The 16717-nt window shown below is 41.9% G+C and overlaps 1 protein-coding gene across 4 annotated transcripts in view; it reads right to left on the bottom strand.

Moving 5' to 3' along the window:
* Prelid2 (PRELI domain containing 2) overlaps positions 1-16717 on the bottom strand; it is a 73044-nt gene that overhangs the window by 51733 nt on the left and 4594 nt on the right. For 3 of the 4 annotated variants that reach the window (XM_076912730.1, XM_034518210.2, XM_034518209.2), the window contains exons 2-4: positions 6816-6873; positions 3563-3636; positions 1204-1364 (exon numbers count right to left, since the gene is read on the bottom strand). In XM_076912730.1, coding sequence (XP_076768845.1) covers positions 1204-1364; positions 3563-3636; positions 6816-6861 — 281 coding nt within the window. In that variant the 5' untranslated portion in view covers positions 6862-6873. Of the gene's footprint in view, positions 1-1203; positions 1365-3562; positions 3637-6815; positions 6874-12079; positions 12122-16717 lie in introns of all 4 variants that reach the window. The other variant, XM_076912729.1, reaches the window with a different exon arrangement.

The raw sequence follows: 16717 nt of genomic DNA, 5'->3' as shown, positions 1-16717 counted from the left end.
TCAGAACATTAGGCCTTTGGGAAGTAACTCTTTTACATGATTCCATGAACTCAGCTATGGAATCTGTTCCATGGAGAAGGAGAACAAAGCACATGCTTCCTACCATCAGGATTAACAGAAGACAGATGTCTGCAAAGCTAGAGGCAGGCCTTGCAGACACAAGATCTGCTTACATCCACAGACTGGACTTCTCAGCCTGCAGAACTATGAGATCAGAGGTGTTGCTTGACACACAGAGACTGTAGTAATCTAATTATAGCAGCTCAATCCAAGAGTCCCTAGAACTCAAATTGGGGATGTCCTGAAAACCAGCCCACAGGACTTTAAAACTAACATATAAGGCATACACCATAGAACTCACTTATTTAAGATCACGCACTTCCAAGGAATTTACTAGACCCACAGGATTAAGCAGGACCTGGGACCGTATTGACATGAGGAATCATGTAGTAACATGTATTTTTCAAAACTCAAAGAGCTGAATGCTAGGGAAGGTAGATTCAATTGTCTATAGATAATCTTTAAAATTCTGCTGAGAGAATCCACTCACATATCACATTAGAGTCATATATAGAGGACATATACCTCATGGGTATTAATTATACTGGCCTTTACAAGAAAGAGAAACTAGATACCATGAGAGTGTCTGCCACAGAGGCAGGAACTAAATAAAATGTAGTAAAGTTGAATCACATGCAGAGGAAGACGCTAGCTCTTCGTATATCAAATAGGTAAAACTCAGTAGCAGTCTAGTCAACATAAACACAAAAACTCAGGCGATACAAAAGCACATGTGTAAAAAGGATATACAAACTAAGCAAGGGAGGTGAGTCCATGCACAAGCACCTCTATAGACCTGCTTGGATTGGCATCAAGCAAAATGTTTTCCTTATTTAAACTCTGTTGAATACCTAGACTGTCTTTAAAGGTCCAATGAATAATCAACCAACTGGTAGCATTCATTGCCTTTGGAGAGAGTAGGAAAATACCAGAATTTGGAGGGTACTTGGACAAGAATTGAGTTCTATCATATTTTCTCCAAAAGAAAATATACTCATCTACTTAAGTGATTAAAAATAAAGTGAAATATGTGTGTAATGGACAGAAACCATAAGTATGAAATTGTGTGCTTGTGTATTGATCCCCTCTCCCAACACACACACACACACACACACACACACACACACACACACAGGATCTTACCAATTTGGATTTTCCACACTTTCCCGGAAGACAGACTCTTCCCTCATGGATGCATACTGTGTCCACGTGAGGCAATGACTCCGGATAGCCATGTTCCTTTTTGGAAGGCTGAGCCATGACTCTTCTTCTAGCCGGATATCAGGTACCTTTAAAATACTCACCTGCCCAACAGAGAGAGAACAGCAATTGTTCCTAAATCTCGATTTAAGAAGAGCAAGCTACATGAAAACTCTGCCTAGAGCCCATCTCAGTCTTGGATAACAAAGGGGACAAGTGATCCTGACATATAGAGGGCACTTCAGCATACCCCTCAGTCTTTGATATCCAGACACACTGTGGACTCACTACATGCTGCAAAGGACTTGCAAATGGCCCAGGATTGATGGAGGCCACTAAACAAATTATCAGCTGCTCCATGTCCCCTCTGGGGCAGGCCTCCTTAAGTTGAGAGGTCCTCATCACACCCACCTACATGCTCCCATGCAGGGCAGTATCAAGCGAAATATTTTCCTCGTTGTAATCTCTGTTCAGTCCCTAGAAATCGATGCTTTCCCAGGTGGAGAGGACAAGGAAAGCTACAAAGGCAGAATTGTACAAGTCAGAGCCTTAAATTATTTAAGAATTGAGATACAAGACGAACTTGAATGCCTTTCTAAATAATAGATTCAAAGTGTGTATATAGGGCAAAGGCAGCTATGAACTCTGGAAAAGCCAGTGATAATTTGCTGTGCAAGTGCAACACAGTTTCCCATCTGCAAGTGGAAAGAAGTTCATTTTCTCTGTAGTTTCAGCTTTCTTTCCATTGAGAGAGTAACGGTGCTTTAACCCACAATGGGGACTGGGTGGAAGCTGCCATTTTTCCTAGTATAAGCGCAGCAATTTAATTTGCAAGCTAATACTCGGGTGCCCAGCTGTGTTCCATATCACATAGGGAATCTCTTCTGGGGAATCTTTTAAAGTGCCTGTCCAGATGTTCTCCTCTTATGTCTTAAAAGACCCCCATCAAAAAATCATACATTGTGACTGAAGAGCCTCGTAACTATTCAAAGCGCTAGAATAAGTGACAGTGAATACTTGGTCATAGATAGGACATCTATACCCATCGTCCCAAGAGTCAGGGAACAAAGTGCCAGAGAGAAAAGAAAGACTGTGAATGGGGAGGAAGGCTGTAGGAGGCTATCATATGGACATGACATGGCTGTTGCACACATGAACTCACAACAGCTGTGTGTTCCTTCATAAGACCCGCCCAAGATGGAGCCAGTTAGAAATTCCAGTCTAGACAGCATGGACAGGCAAGGGCTTAGCTGAGGAGTTATTGACAGCTGACATCTGCTACAGGAGGGAGAGTCGATTTTCTTTAGAGGGGTACCCATCTCCCAGGAGATAACCGCAAACCCAGATATGGGCAACACTTAATTAGACTCAATGATTTAAAAATAATAACACTAGAACAGAAGTTAAGTTAGAAACATGAGGTTTGGAGGGAGATGTGTTGGGCTGTCTGAAGGGAGTTAAAGAGGGAGGTGGGGGTAGATAAGATCAAGACATAGTATACATGTACAAAATTTTCAGAATAAATAAAAACTATTTTTAATAATATTTCTGTAGCTAAGCATAGGAGCACACATCTGTAATCTCAGCACTTAGATAGCTAAGGCAAAAGGATTATGCTCAGTCTGAGGGCAGCCTGGGCTACACAGTGAGTTCCAGGCCTGCCTGAGCTACAGAGTGAGGCCCTCTCTCAAGAAGAAAAATCTTATGTGGTTTAAGCCATGCAAATGATGGTTTCCACTCACCTCCATCCAACACAGAATCATCAGAGTGCTTAAAGGCATCAAAGAGAGAAAACAATTTTCTAAAATGAAGATTCCAGCATCAGCAACTTTATTGTACAGACATACACACCAGAAGGCTCGCGTGGGGCACTAGGAATATTGTGCTCTCAGAAACAGCTATTATTTCTGACCGTGCAATACAAACAGAAGTGTGGCCTTCCTAACCAAACAGGAGACAAACATTTACAATCTGATCACTTATAATTGTCCTTACCTAAAGGCCGTTGGTAACCATGGGTAGACTAGAAAGACAACACTCTATTCAAAATGCCCAAAGTACCCACAAAATAATCATCAAATCTCCCCACATCCACAAAGGACAGAGATGAACACAGCATATCATGCGGCATCTGCCAAAACTGGGGTGGGTATGAGAGAAATATTTCCCATACAAAACTATGAGATTTGGGAAAGCAAGAAATCCTAACATCACTTTATATCAGAAAATGCTGTCTTTTTCTGTGACTATTAAAATTCTTCAATTTTATATCCACTGTGATTAAACTCTGAAATGAATTTACCTTTCTTAAAATTTCTGGAATCACATTCTGACAGATAGCAATCCTCTTTCTATAGATGAGTCCTGTTGATTCATCTAGAAAAAGAAAATTTCACAGCCAAAAAATAATTAGGGAAAAAAATGTATTCTTATCCAAGAGTCCATAGAGTTCCTCAATTCAATTTAAATTGTCAATATGTAGAATTCTTACAGATAAGGTTTACTATAAAACTCGGTTTTCCAGGAGAGATGACTCCATGGTTAAGAGTGCTTATTATAACTCTTGTAAAAAGTAAACAAAGTTCAGTTCCCAGCACCTACTTCAGGCAGCTCACAACTTCCTATACCTCCCCTCCCAAGGGGTCTATTTGATGTCCGCAGACACCTGCATCCAGATGCACACACCCACACAGACACACACACATAAACATAATACAAAGTAAAATCAATCTCTTCTTAAAACATTCTCTGTTTCTGATCAGCGTTCTGAGCCAAATCATGAATGCTCGGAGGATAAAGGTAAAACGACAACTCAGAACACATATGCTAAAGCCAGGAGGGAGAAAAAAAAAAAAGAAATCACAAATGAGCCACCACTCTGGTTGGTCAGTGTCAAGCATCCAGAGGCACTACTGGATGCTTGACACTGACGGCCACCTACTCAACAACAAGGAGGATGGTAACGGATTCTGCCACCTCCTGGACCACAGTGTCAGGCACACATTTCTGACTGTATACCTACATGAGTCACATTCTTCTCTCCTAGAGGAATAAAACCCTTGTGACCAGAGCACTACATCCTGAAGAACAGTTAAAACTACCCATAATAATGACAACAATGAGTTAAAATGAGAGGAAAGAGAAGAAGAAGAAGAAGAAGAAGAAGAAGAAGAAGAAGAAGAAGAAGAAGAAGAAGAAGAAGAAGAAGACGAGGAGAAGGAGGAAGAGGAGGAGGAGGAGGAGGAGGAGGAGGAGGAGGAGGAGGAGGAGGAGGAGGAGGAGGAGGAGGAGGACAGCCTGAAGCTCTATGAATTATTAAAGCTCAGCCACAATACAGGGTTTCCCAGACTCTGACTACAGCTGTCCTGACCCCTGATGCAAACACCAGGATCCTGCTGGCAGGAAACAAATGCTCCACCCCTAGCAGGCCTTCGGTCATCTCAGCAAATGTGAGCAACACATATACTAAAAATGGAGTAGTTTCTAGGCATGGTGGCACATGCCTTTAATCCCAGCCCCTGGGAGGAAGAGGCAAGTGGTTCTCTGTGAGTTCTAGGATAGCCTAGTGAATGTAGCAAGTTTCAGGTCACCCAGGGCTACCTAGTGAAACTATGTCCTTAAAATAAACAAACAAAAAAAGGCGAGGTAAAGATTGTAGCAGGATACTTATTCTGCTACATTGTATTCACAGTGGAGCTCGGTGATTTGGCAGTAGAAGAGGAGGTGGAACTGGGAGAGAAAGAGAGGAAGGGGAGGGGAGAAAGAGAGGAAGGGGAGGGGAAGAAAAGGCTATCAGCCATGAAGAACCAGAGAAGGGTTGAAAGATGTCCTGAGTAGTGACTTCTGGCAAAAGGTTAGATATTGGGTAACAACTCTGATTGTGTGGACATCTTGTTTATTGAGCATTTCCAAACATATAAATCCTTTAGATAATCATTAAGTTTTAAAAGTCTCATACTGTGAGTATGGCAGATATTGGCTGGGGTTCAGCCGAGCTTTGTAGATGCAGTGTGGGGGATCTTGTAGGTGCCAGGGCAAGAGAAGCAGTGGGAACATAGTGGCTGCCAGAGAACAAGCCAGACTGGGCGCCATTTTCTAAATATCACCCCTACAAAGATGACATCTTGAAATTACAGCCAGCATTCTATGCCACTTTAGAATATGTACTTTATTGTCTTATTTGATCCTCGTAACAATCTAAATTAACAGGATGATTCTCCCACTTGACAGGTAAAGACCTTGAGCCTTTAAAAAGTTAGGTCATGAGGGAAGTAACAGAATCAGGACTTGAAATCTGATTCGTCTAAGGTCAGATAACAAACTTGTCCCATACCACAGGCAAGTATGTGAGAAAATACTTTTAAATAATCTATATCTATATCTACAGATATAAAAAGCGACCCCATAAATCAGACAGTTTTGTGTTTACAAGAAACACAGAGAGAGCTGCAGCCATATTACCAACAGTAATAGAGCCCATGGTTTCTAAGGCTGAAGAGCAGGCTGGGCCAGGCTCTGGATGTCTCCACAGACTTGTATGTCAAGTGTGCACATCATCAGAGCTTCTGGCACCACCCACTTCTCGAGTCCCAGCATTGATGGTGACAACCTGCCCTTAGGAAGGGAATGCAAAGAGCCCCAAAGGTCCCTGAGGTGAAGCACAGTCAGCATTGTCTGGAAGGGGTCATGAGGTATATAACTTTGTAGGCCATATGGCCTCCTTACCAAATATCTAGCTCTTGCTGTTAGTCAGATGAAGCAGTCATTGATAACATACAGAGGGGAGTGTCTAACAACAGCAACAAAAACAGACAGCATGAGCCAAAATTTGCCAAACTACAGTTATGGTTCCACAGTCCAAGAACTTTATGGCAACATCACATTTATATGCTTAAAAAAAATACTCCAAGCTAGCCTTGAACTCCTGATCCTCCTGCCCCTGTTCCATCATTCAATTGCTGGATTACAGGCATGAGCCACCATCGTCTCTGTGGTATATACAGAAGTCTTGCCATTCACAAATTGATGTGTGTCAAGGATACAGTCAAGTGAGTTTGGGCAGGCTAGTCCCTCCATGTTTTAGTTTCCTTTTGCATTAAAGAGGAATAGCTATAATTCCTACCTCAACATTACTCCACAGGTTGAATGAGTCCATGAAAGTAGGATGTTGGCATGTATTAAGTACTTCAACATGTTACCTGTACACTTATGCCCAGCCTCAGGCTTACCATCAACTATAATTTAAAAAGTAGCAAGAGCCCTACTTAAGATGTAATGGACATGCCGGGCAGTGGTGGTGCATGCCTTTAATCCCAGCACTTGGGAGGCAGAGGCAGGCGGATTTCTGAGTTCGAGGCCAGCCTGGTCTACAGAGTGAGTTCCAGGACAGCCAAGGCTATACAGAGAAACCCTGTCTCAAAAAACCAGAAAAAAAAAAAAAGATGTAATGGACATGCACACAGGCTCAAACACACATGCACACACAAATATATCATTTACAAAGTTAGTATACTTAATGACCTTAACTAAAGTGAGGGTATATTCAGAGAACTTACCTTTCTTTTCTTCCACAGTTTTTACAGAGATGACATTTTTATCCATGGGGTTGGGATACTGAACAAAAACACATAAAGAAAAGTTAGCAATCTCTTTTGTCATCATGAGTTAGCTGATAGAAGTAACAGGTGTCTGCAGGACCATTAAATATTTTCCAAGAAACCTTTAATTAAAACCCAGTGTACTGGCTGGTTTTTGTGTATCAATCTGACACAAGGAGCCTCCCTTGAGGAAATGCCTCCATGAGGTCCAGCTGTAAGGCATTTTCTCAATTAGTGATCAAGTGGGGCGGGCCCATTGTGGGTGGTGCCATCCCTGGAATTGTAGTCCCCGGTTTTATAAGAAAAAAAGTGAAGCAAGCCAGGGTAAGCAATCCAGTAAGCAGCACCCCTCCATGGCTTCTGCATCACCTTCTGCCTCCAGGTTTCTATCCTGTGTGAGTTCCAGTCCTGATTTCCTTTGGTGATGAACAGCAATGCAGAAGTGTAAGCTGACTAAACCTTTTCCTCCCCAACTTGCTTCTTGGTCATGATGTTTTGTGCAGGAAAACAAACTCTGACTAAGACACCCAATTTTAAATCAATAATCTTGGTTTTAGCACTTGGACATAAACAAATGAGGCAGGCTTTCATGAAATCCAGGGACGATTTCTTCAATTTTGTGTGCCCAGGTCTTGCCTGCAAATATGTATGTGCACTATGAGTGCTTGGTGTCAAAGAGGACACCAGAGGGCAACAGATCCCCACCTCCCAGAACTGAAGTTACAAATGATTATGAACCGCCACAGTAGTACTGGGAATTGAACCCAGGTCCTTCAAGAGCAGCAAGTGTGTTTAACCAATGAGCCAAACTCTGACCCAAAGCAAACTTTTTTTTTTTTTGAGACAGGGTTTCTCTGTGTAGCCTTGGCTGTCCTGGAACTCACTCTGTAGACCAGGCTGGCCTCGAACTCAGAAACCCACCTGCCTCTGCCTCCCAAGTGCTAGGATTAAAGGCATGCGCCACCACTGCCCAGCTTGCAAACTTTTTTTTTAATGCCATCTAATCCATGAGAAGAGATGAGAATGAGGTTGAGTATTATTATTATTATTATTATTATTATTATTATTATTACTATTAAACCAGACTATCGAAAACCACAAATGCTCTCTGTGCCCTGCCTGTGCTAAATGACTTAATTATATCACCTTGTCTAACTCTAACAGCTATTTTGTTGTGAAGACACTACATAATATTATTAATCCCAATTTTCAAAAGTAGGAGCTGGATGAAGATTGGATTGTTTTATTGCCCAGCTGGTCCATGGGAGACAGAGAACTAAACAAGCCAGGCCAACACAAAGAAACTTTCTTTATTACTGCCCTGGACCATGGCTTGGTGACTGTGTTAGCACTTAGGAAAATAATCATAAAAGGATAGGATGCCAGGCATGTAGGAGACATTTGATAAATGCTTTACTTCTTTTATTAAATTGTCCTGAAAGACAAGTTAGATTGCTACCATTTTTTAACCTGACTAATTTATATACATTTTCTGTTAATTCTCAGAGGCATGCCATAAAGTTATATGTTGTTTGTTTTCTATTTTATATATGAGAGATAAGGCTAGGATAAACTAAATACCTCACTCAAAGTAGCTAATAATTACTGCACCTGGAATAATGTAACTTACCCCAAATACTCTCTGGTTGCCCCCACATCCATCCATCCATCGTGAAGTCATCTGAGAGTTACTCTGACCCAACCTTTCCATTATTCAGATGGGAAGAGGGAGCGAGGAAGGGAGGGAGAAGGAGGATAGGAATCTCTCAAAGACACATGATAAAGTGGCTTCTAAGGAGCCTGATGCTCTGAGGCTCTCCCTGCTCCTCCCCAGGTTCCCAGCTTTATCCTGTGATCCAATGACACCGTCATGCACTGAACACCTCAGCCAAGCTCGGGCTGAGGTGAGAAAAGGAATCCTTTGCCTGGAGAATTTGAGCTTCAAGACTCCTGGATCCTTAGAAATGGAATATAAAACTCTATCAGTATGAGTCTCAAAAAACCAAAACTAAGAATGAAGATGCCTGGGTAGTGGTGATGCATGCCTTTGATCCTGTTAGTCTGAAGCCAGCCTTGTCTACAGAGTGAGTTCTAGACTACACAGAGAGACCCTATCAATCTATTTATTTTTGGTCAAAAAAAACAAAAGAAGAAGGGATAGGGGAGGAAGGAGGAGGAGGCATTTGTGCATGCATTCACACAGTTCAGCCTTGGAAGGAAAGGCTCAAAATTACAATACTGCTTTCACAAAGGTTAGCCCTCAAAAGATTCATGCTAGTAAGAGAAGGATAAATTGGGGATTCAGTTCCTCTACAGAGGAGACTTCCTAGACCAGAGACATCTAAGCTGCACACGGCTCCCTACACCATGTGGACAGGTGTGTGAATTAACCTTCCAGACTAATGGAAAGTGTAACTGTTTCCTTTACTGCATCCCAGCTTGTTCATTAAATATCCATAAATGCATTCTGAGCAAATGTTACAGTCACGCTGTAAGTTGTAGGAAGATAACTAAACTAAATTATGAAAGAAAACAGAATGTATTGCCAGACAGGCATAGTTATAAAATGGTCTCAGTTCTGATTACATCACTAAACTGTCAGTGAAAAGTTTACAGGTTAAACTATACTACTTCACATTTTCACTTAATTTTAATATTTACCTAGTAAGAGAAATGATATTCATTTAAATAATAAGACCCTCTTCATTTTTTGTGATTAGGCAGACAGATTTACAGACAGACAGATAAGTAGATGATAGATAGATAGATAGATATGATTGATAGATGATAGATAGATGATAGATATAGATGATTGATAGATGATAGGTAATAGGTAGATAGATGATAGATAATTGATAGATAAGATAGATTATAGATAGATAGAAAGATAGATAGAAAGATAGATAGATAGATAGATAGATAGATAGATAGATAGCATGACAAATACTGTTTCAGACACTGTGGATGTAAGAGTGACATGAAAACCATGTAGCTTCTTACAAATTCATTTATTAGTTGAAGAAACAAACAAAAGCAGTAAATAAATATCAGATCTGGTTAAGAGAAAATAAGACAGGGTCAAAGATGGAAAAGCATGCAAGACGCAGTTGAAAACACTTAAGGATCACTCATTTTATAATCCTTGCAAATAGCAATAGGAAATGGAACTTTTAATAGCTGAACACAAGAGACCATGAACTATCCATGTAATAAATATCATTTGCAAAATTTAAGTTATTTTCCTTCATGACTGTTTCTGGAGTTAACAGACATTAAACCTCAAGTTTCTGTACAGAATGGCGAAAAAAATAGAGGTTTGTGTGAAACAGCTAAGTACGGTGACATAGATGGCACATATTTTAACTCTTTGCAGAAATTAAAAATGTATTAAACTGAGGCTGCCTCTACCTGGCATTACTTGGAATAATAGAATGCCATCTTGTGGTAGCTACATATTCAGATTTAATTCTTACACACAAAATGTATCAAAAAGCCTGCTACAAAGCAGAGAATACTGTGAGGGAGAGCTGTTCAGAGTTCATCCTAGGAGCTCTTCCCGTCAGCCTGGGAAGGCATCAAGCAGGCACTCATGAGTTCTGAACACCTATTCAAACACCACATGACTATGAAAAATGCAGCCAGATCCAGATCTGTACTGTGCCCACCCTGCGTGTGTTACACAGCGGCTGCCTGACATGATCTCATTTAGTTCTCTTCCAAACAGGAAACAGATTAATGGGCATTATGATATGGCGCCGTCTTGTTAAAAGTCTCATGTGTAAATCCTGCACACAAACAGAGATGAGCCTGCCCATCCCCCACTCCATACCAGACACTCCTGGAAGCAATGTGGTCTGTTGACCCAGTTTCTGCTAAAAGCCTTGTCTTTATTGAGCCTGGTTTGGGGGTGGCTGGCATACACACACCAGATGCACTGTAGTTTATCAGTTTATTTTTCAAGGTATATTTGGCTTTATTTTTTTAATCTCATTTATGATTTTACTTTCTTCCTTTCCCAAGATATGTCCACCAAAACACTAACAAAGGTAAAATGAACACTCCTGGGGCTATCACCTGCCCTTTCCCATTTTTCTTCTTCTATATTAAGAGTCCAGAAGCCATTTGAATGAAGGTCTCTTGTACAGGTAGATAAAGCTACTCCTAGAAGTTACAGGTTATTTAATGAAAATTTCCAGGGATGGGCTACCTACCTGCAATGTCCTTTGGGGACTCTCAAAATAATACAGGTGATTGCCCCTGCTGTTGGCTACCCACTGGAACTAGGTGGTAAGATCACCTTGATGAAGATCTGGTTTACGGGCATTGAGACGCTCCCTCCCTGCTGACTGGCTGGCCCTCAAAGGGCTACTGGTGCTGTGCAGGGGGCTGTGGGAACACTGTCCTCAGTTGTCTTCCTCAGCTTTGGACCCTGCAAGCTATCCTACTGAACAGGATGTTCAGGCAAGATATGCTCCCTGCCGAAACAGTGGCAAGCCCATTATCGAGTAACCAACCGCTTTCTGACTGGATGTGAGGCCTGCTCCACAGGAGGGAATGAGTACTATGAGCCTGGCCAAAGCCCTGTGTCTGGATAGGCCATGGGCCCTAGTGGATATGCTTTTTCTACCAAATCGCCTTCTAAATAGTTCTGTTCCTCCCCATAGATTGTGTCGCTGCCGCGTCTAGGCAGAGGCCCTTCTTGCAGTAAGTGGTGGTTACTGAGGAGACTTATAACTGATCAAAATGAGGACAGGAAGTGACTGTAGAGTGCTCAGCTCTAATATCATCCCCTTTGGGACTCAGAGAACAGTGTGAATAAGGAGCTTAAAGTAAGAGGACAAAGGGGTGGAATGTTGTAGAACAAGATATCCAAAGTACACAATAGCCACTGTGCGCCTGGGCTCACAGCAGCTGCAAGACATGAGCCTATCAACAGTGGGGCACTCACAGGGGCCCACCTTTCCCTGGGTAGGCAGTTAACATTCGCTGTGGGGTGAAGCTTGCCCCTCCCCAACTCTGAAGAGCTCTAGACGGTTACTGGTTGTTGTAGGGACAGTTTCTTCAGGCTCCTAGTGAGACAGGAATACTCCTGTAGATAGGCACTACACATACCTATCCATAAGTCCCCAAATGAAACTCACTAGTCTCCCCTCCTGTCATCTCTCTCTCCCTCACTCTTCTCCCTCTTCTCAACCCCTCCCCCTCCCCCCCCACACACACACCTTGGAAAGAGGAGAACCAGTTGGTAAGATGAAGGGCATCAGCTGGAGTAGAAGGAGAACAATAGAGGGTAATGAGTTTAAAACATGATAAAATACATTGTATAAATGTACAAACGTCATGATGCAACCCATCGTTACACAGAACACATATATGCCAATTTAAAGAAAGCTGTTTTAAAAAGAGGACCAAAAGGCACATAATGCCAAGCTCGGAGAATATACATTAAAGCAAAAATAAAATTATTAAAGTGAGAGGTCAAGAAATTAAGTCCATCTATTGTAGAATTAATATATATTCCTAAATCCAGCACCTGAGGCCATTCAGCCATGCTACCTCCCTATATACTCCTATTATAGTTTTTTACTTATACACACACACACACACACACACACACACACACACACACACACACACACGGTGGAGCTTTATGAAGATTAAGCCTCCGCTTTTGTTTGCTAAAGCAAAGTTCATCATTCAAAAGGCACACTCTTAAGAGCAGGAAGTTATTAAAATATTAGCTATCTGAAAAGCTGAGAGGTCAACCCCTGACTTTTGAAACGACCCTGCTCCTCATAGTCAACACCTTCACAGGAATCACTGTGGGCCTGCTTTTCAATAGGATTATCTGAGCAGTCACAAAGAATGAGGAACTGCAGTACACCTAGTTCGTTGGAATCCACATACCTGCTCAATACACTATAAGGGGATCTGCTACCCAGCTACTTCCAAGCACATACAAAGGGCCTTGCTACATTCTCAGTTATACAGAGACATCACCAGACATTGCCCAACCTTTCCATGGTCTCCATTAAGTAGCTCACTCCAGAAGAAAAGCAAAGTTGACTTATTACCAAGATCAAATGAGTCTTCAGTTAATCAACACTTCATTGATCTACCTGGTGTGGTAGCTCATGCCCATAATTGCAGTACTGGAGAGGCTGAGGGAGGAGTACGGAGTGCTCAAGGCTAGCCTGGGCTACATAGGAAGATGCAATTTTAACAACTGTTCCTTGCCCCACAATTATATGTCTGTATATACCCTTGAGAAAGCTCGGCACAATAATCTATATATTCCCCTCTGCTCTCCCTGGCAGAAAGCACCTTCAGGACAAGGTCTCATTTTATTTATTGTCAAAGGGTGCACAGACTTAGCATGAATACCAATTAATAGGCTTACAATGAATATGTAGCTATTAGCACTTGGATAGATAAAAAAAAAAAAAAAAAAAAAAAAAAAAAAAAAACTTCTTTCAGACACTAAGCCACAGCCTCCACTGGATGAGTTACTAAGCACACTTTAAAATTTAAATTGCACTTAAAAAATAATTTATCATTCAGATGTGCACCATTATTCATGCTCACCTTCTCCCTTATTGTTCTAAGTTAGTAAAGATTTCTGCAGACTGCTTCCCCCGGCTTTTCAGTTTCACATTCCTGAACAAACATAAAGCTCTCAAGAATTCAGCAAGTGCTTACCATACCCCAGCATTAAGCAAGGTGTGTACATGGAAGTGCACGTGTTAATTAATATCTCCCAGCAACCCTAGAAGACAGCTATTCCTCTAATTCTGCAGACAAGGAAACTGAGGCACAGAAATATAAACTGACCTGGCCCTCACCCCCACAACTGTCCACACTACACCCTGATATGAGAGCCATGCTCGTCACACACAGCTTCTCCTTCATGCCACACCTCAGGAGAGCCTAGGTTGGAAGATGAAAAGTGCCACCCGGCACAGGACATAAAAAGCATCTGTCAGTTCTGCACAACACTACACTATGGCCTAGCATCTAACCAAACCCCCATTCCATTGAGAAATGCAAATAGATCCTCCCTAAATACCTCTGGAGCTCCACGGGGAAAGATGTTCTACACATGTAAGTGTCAGCTCTGCAAGGGAGTGAAGATGGGATCAGAAGGAAGTATTATTAATTATCCAATCAGTTTTCTACTCTAAATGGAAATAGCCATTCATAAATCCAGTTTATGAGCCTAAGGGTAAACACCGATCCATTGCGTGCAGCACGCCGCTGAAATAAATAGAGCCCTGGGTCAATGGATGGAAGAAAGAATTTATTTTACTCTTTATTACAGTATTATAGAAAGCACATGTTTATGAACCCTGCGTTGGCTTTCCTCTCTTAGGATTTTGGTTTGTTTCTTTTTATAAAATGGTCAGAGGGCATTTCCCTGCATTGCCCAGGCTGACCTCAAACTTCTGAGCTCAAGCAATCCTCCTGCCCCAGATTCCCAAATAGTAACTTTAGTGTAAAATTATATACAGCAAACCACAGAAGGGTGAGCTTTCTTCATGGTACAGGAGTTTGTTGAGGGTTTCCTGTGCTCTAGAGCCTGTTTGGTGCTCAGGATACAACAGCTGATACAGATCCCCATAGAGTCCACCCACATTTGCAAGGAGGATAAACAACCTAGGCAACTCCACAGTGAGAAAACTCAAGCTCTCCATACTCATTCAAACCGACAAGAAGACTCACTGATACTCCCATGCATCCTTCCTTAGTAATGACTTTAAATTCCAGGCATTTGACATGTAAGGAATTCTCTTAGCACCCAGCACATGAGAGACACATCCATCAAAAAGATCCACAAAAGCCACACAAAGAGGTATCTTCTATGCTTCCACACTGCTCTACACAACTTTGTGTTCTTGTCCAAGATGATTTTTAGTCAATTGGAAGGAAAATACACTAACTGATGACTGCTGGAAAGGTAAGAATTATACAACTGGGCGGTGGCCACACACGCCTTTAATCCCAGCACTCAAGAGGCAGAGGCAGGCAGATCTCTGAGGTCAAGGCCAGGCCTGGTCTAAAGAGAGAGTTCCAGAACAGCCAGGGGCTATACAGAGAAACCCTGTCGTGGAAAACATTTAAAAAAAAGAAAGAAAGAAAGAGGAGAGAGAGAGGGGAAGGGAGGGAGGGGGAGAGGAGAAGAGGGAGAAAGGGAGGAGAAAAGGGGGTAGGGAGAAGAAGAAGAGGAAGAAGAAGAAGAAGAAGAAGAAGAAGAAGAAGAAGAAGAAGAAGAAGAAGAAGAAGAAGAAGAAGAAGAAGAAGAAGAAGAAGAAGAAGAAGAAGAGGAGGAGGAGGAGGAAGAAGTAGTAGAATTATACAAAGAGGGGAACCAGGAAGGCAAGGACACTGAATCCACTGCTGCAGTCATGGAAAGCATAGCATAGCATAGCATCCGAAGGAGCCATGCTGAGTCTCAGCACTCTTCCATGATGACGAGGAATCCTGTATTCCACAAATAGAATTCTATCCTCCGTTTTCTAGGTACCACCCATAATTGAAAGCATGCGGCTAATGTTTTGCCCACAGCAGCCAACAGACAGGTGTAAGGAGATCAGGCATTCCTTGGGTTTTAAAAATAGTACTGAATTGGAACTTGGAAGGGGAACCCGGACATACCCAAAGCCACAGAGCAGTAGATTCTATTTAAGATACAATGCCCTCAGTTCTAAAGCAGCCTTGCCCACTGTTGTGCAAAATCAGATTCAACGTCCCGGGAGCTTCTCAAGTGACGGTCTCTTCTGCCTACTGCTTTGGTCAAAATTTTTTTAATTATCATTTTTTAAAAAGTATCATTATTAGGACTAAAAGTATTTGAAGCATATTTTGCCCAAAATATAACTCTTACTACTAAAAGCTGTATGAAAAGCACACGCCTGTGGATCTGTTGCACTTCTGATCCTCACAGGAAGTCTAGAAGGTGGTAGCATCACATCACCTCTAACAGAGGAGCAAAGGAGAATGTCTACACAGCCACGCATGCCGCTCAGTGCTTGGGGGCTCCCATGAAATGTGGGTGCATCAGTGGACCATATCTACCCACAGGAAGCAATTCTTTTTTAAAAATAGAAATACTTTTATTAATTCTTGGAGATTTTCACACAATGTTTTTTGACCATACTCACTCTCAACTCCTTCCCTTAATGCCTCCCAGACCCACACCCACCTTTCTATCTACCTCCACTTTGTGTCATTATTATTAATATTTAATATCCCATGAACTCTAAGTTATGCCATCATATATTCAAGGTGTGGGGGCCATCCACTAGAGTTCGGTAGACCTACCAGGAGCTATACCCTTAAAGAAAACTAACTCTCTCTCCCTGAGAAGCCATACACTGTCCATAGGTGATTAGTTAGAAGTGAAGGTTCATGAACCCCTTTTCCCTCCATGCTAGAATGCTGTTTCCCAGATCTCTGACATCATCAGGGTAATGTGTTGTGAAGCAGATGGTGGCTAATAGAGAAACTCACAACTAGTCAAAGTGAAGAGAATACAGGACTGTGGAGTGCATATCAATATTACACATACACACACAAATACACACACATATACACACACAAACACATACACACACACCACACCATGGCTCAGAGGGACCTTTCAAAGAAAGGTTGGAAAGATTGTAAGGGGGCTGGAGAGATGGCTCAGTGGTTAAGAGCACCAATGGCTCTTCCACGCCATTTCCCAGCAACCACATGGTGGCTCACAACCATCTTTAATGGAATCGGCATCTTCCTCTGGTGTGTCTTTAGACAGCTACACTCTACTCACATATATAAATAAAATAAGAGGAAAGATTGTAAGGTCTGGAGGACCAGAAGAA

Source organism: Arvicanthis niloticus, chromosome 14 (genome assembly GCF_011762505.2).
Source record: "Arvicanthis niloticus isolate mArvNil1 chromosome 14, mArvNil1.pat.X, whole genome shotgun sequence".
Classification (NCBI taxonomy): Eukaryota; Metazoa; Chordata; class Mammalia; order Rodentia; family Muridae; genus Arvicanthis; species Arvicanthis niloticus.
This window is presented reverse-complemented; position numbering and strand designations above follow the sequence as displayed.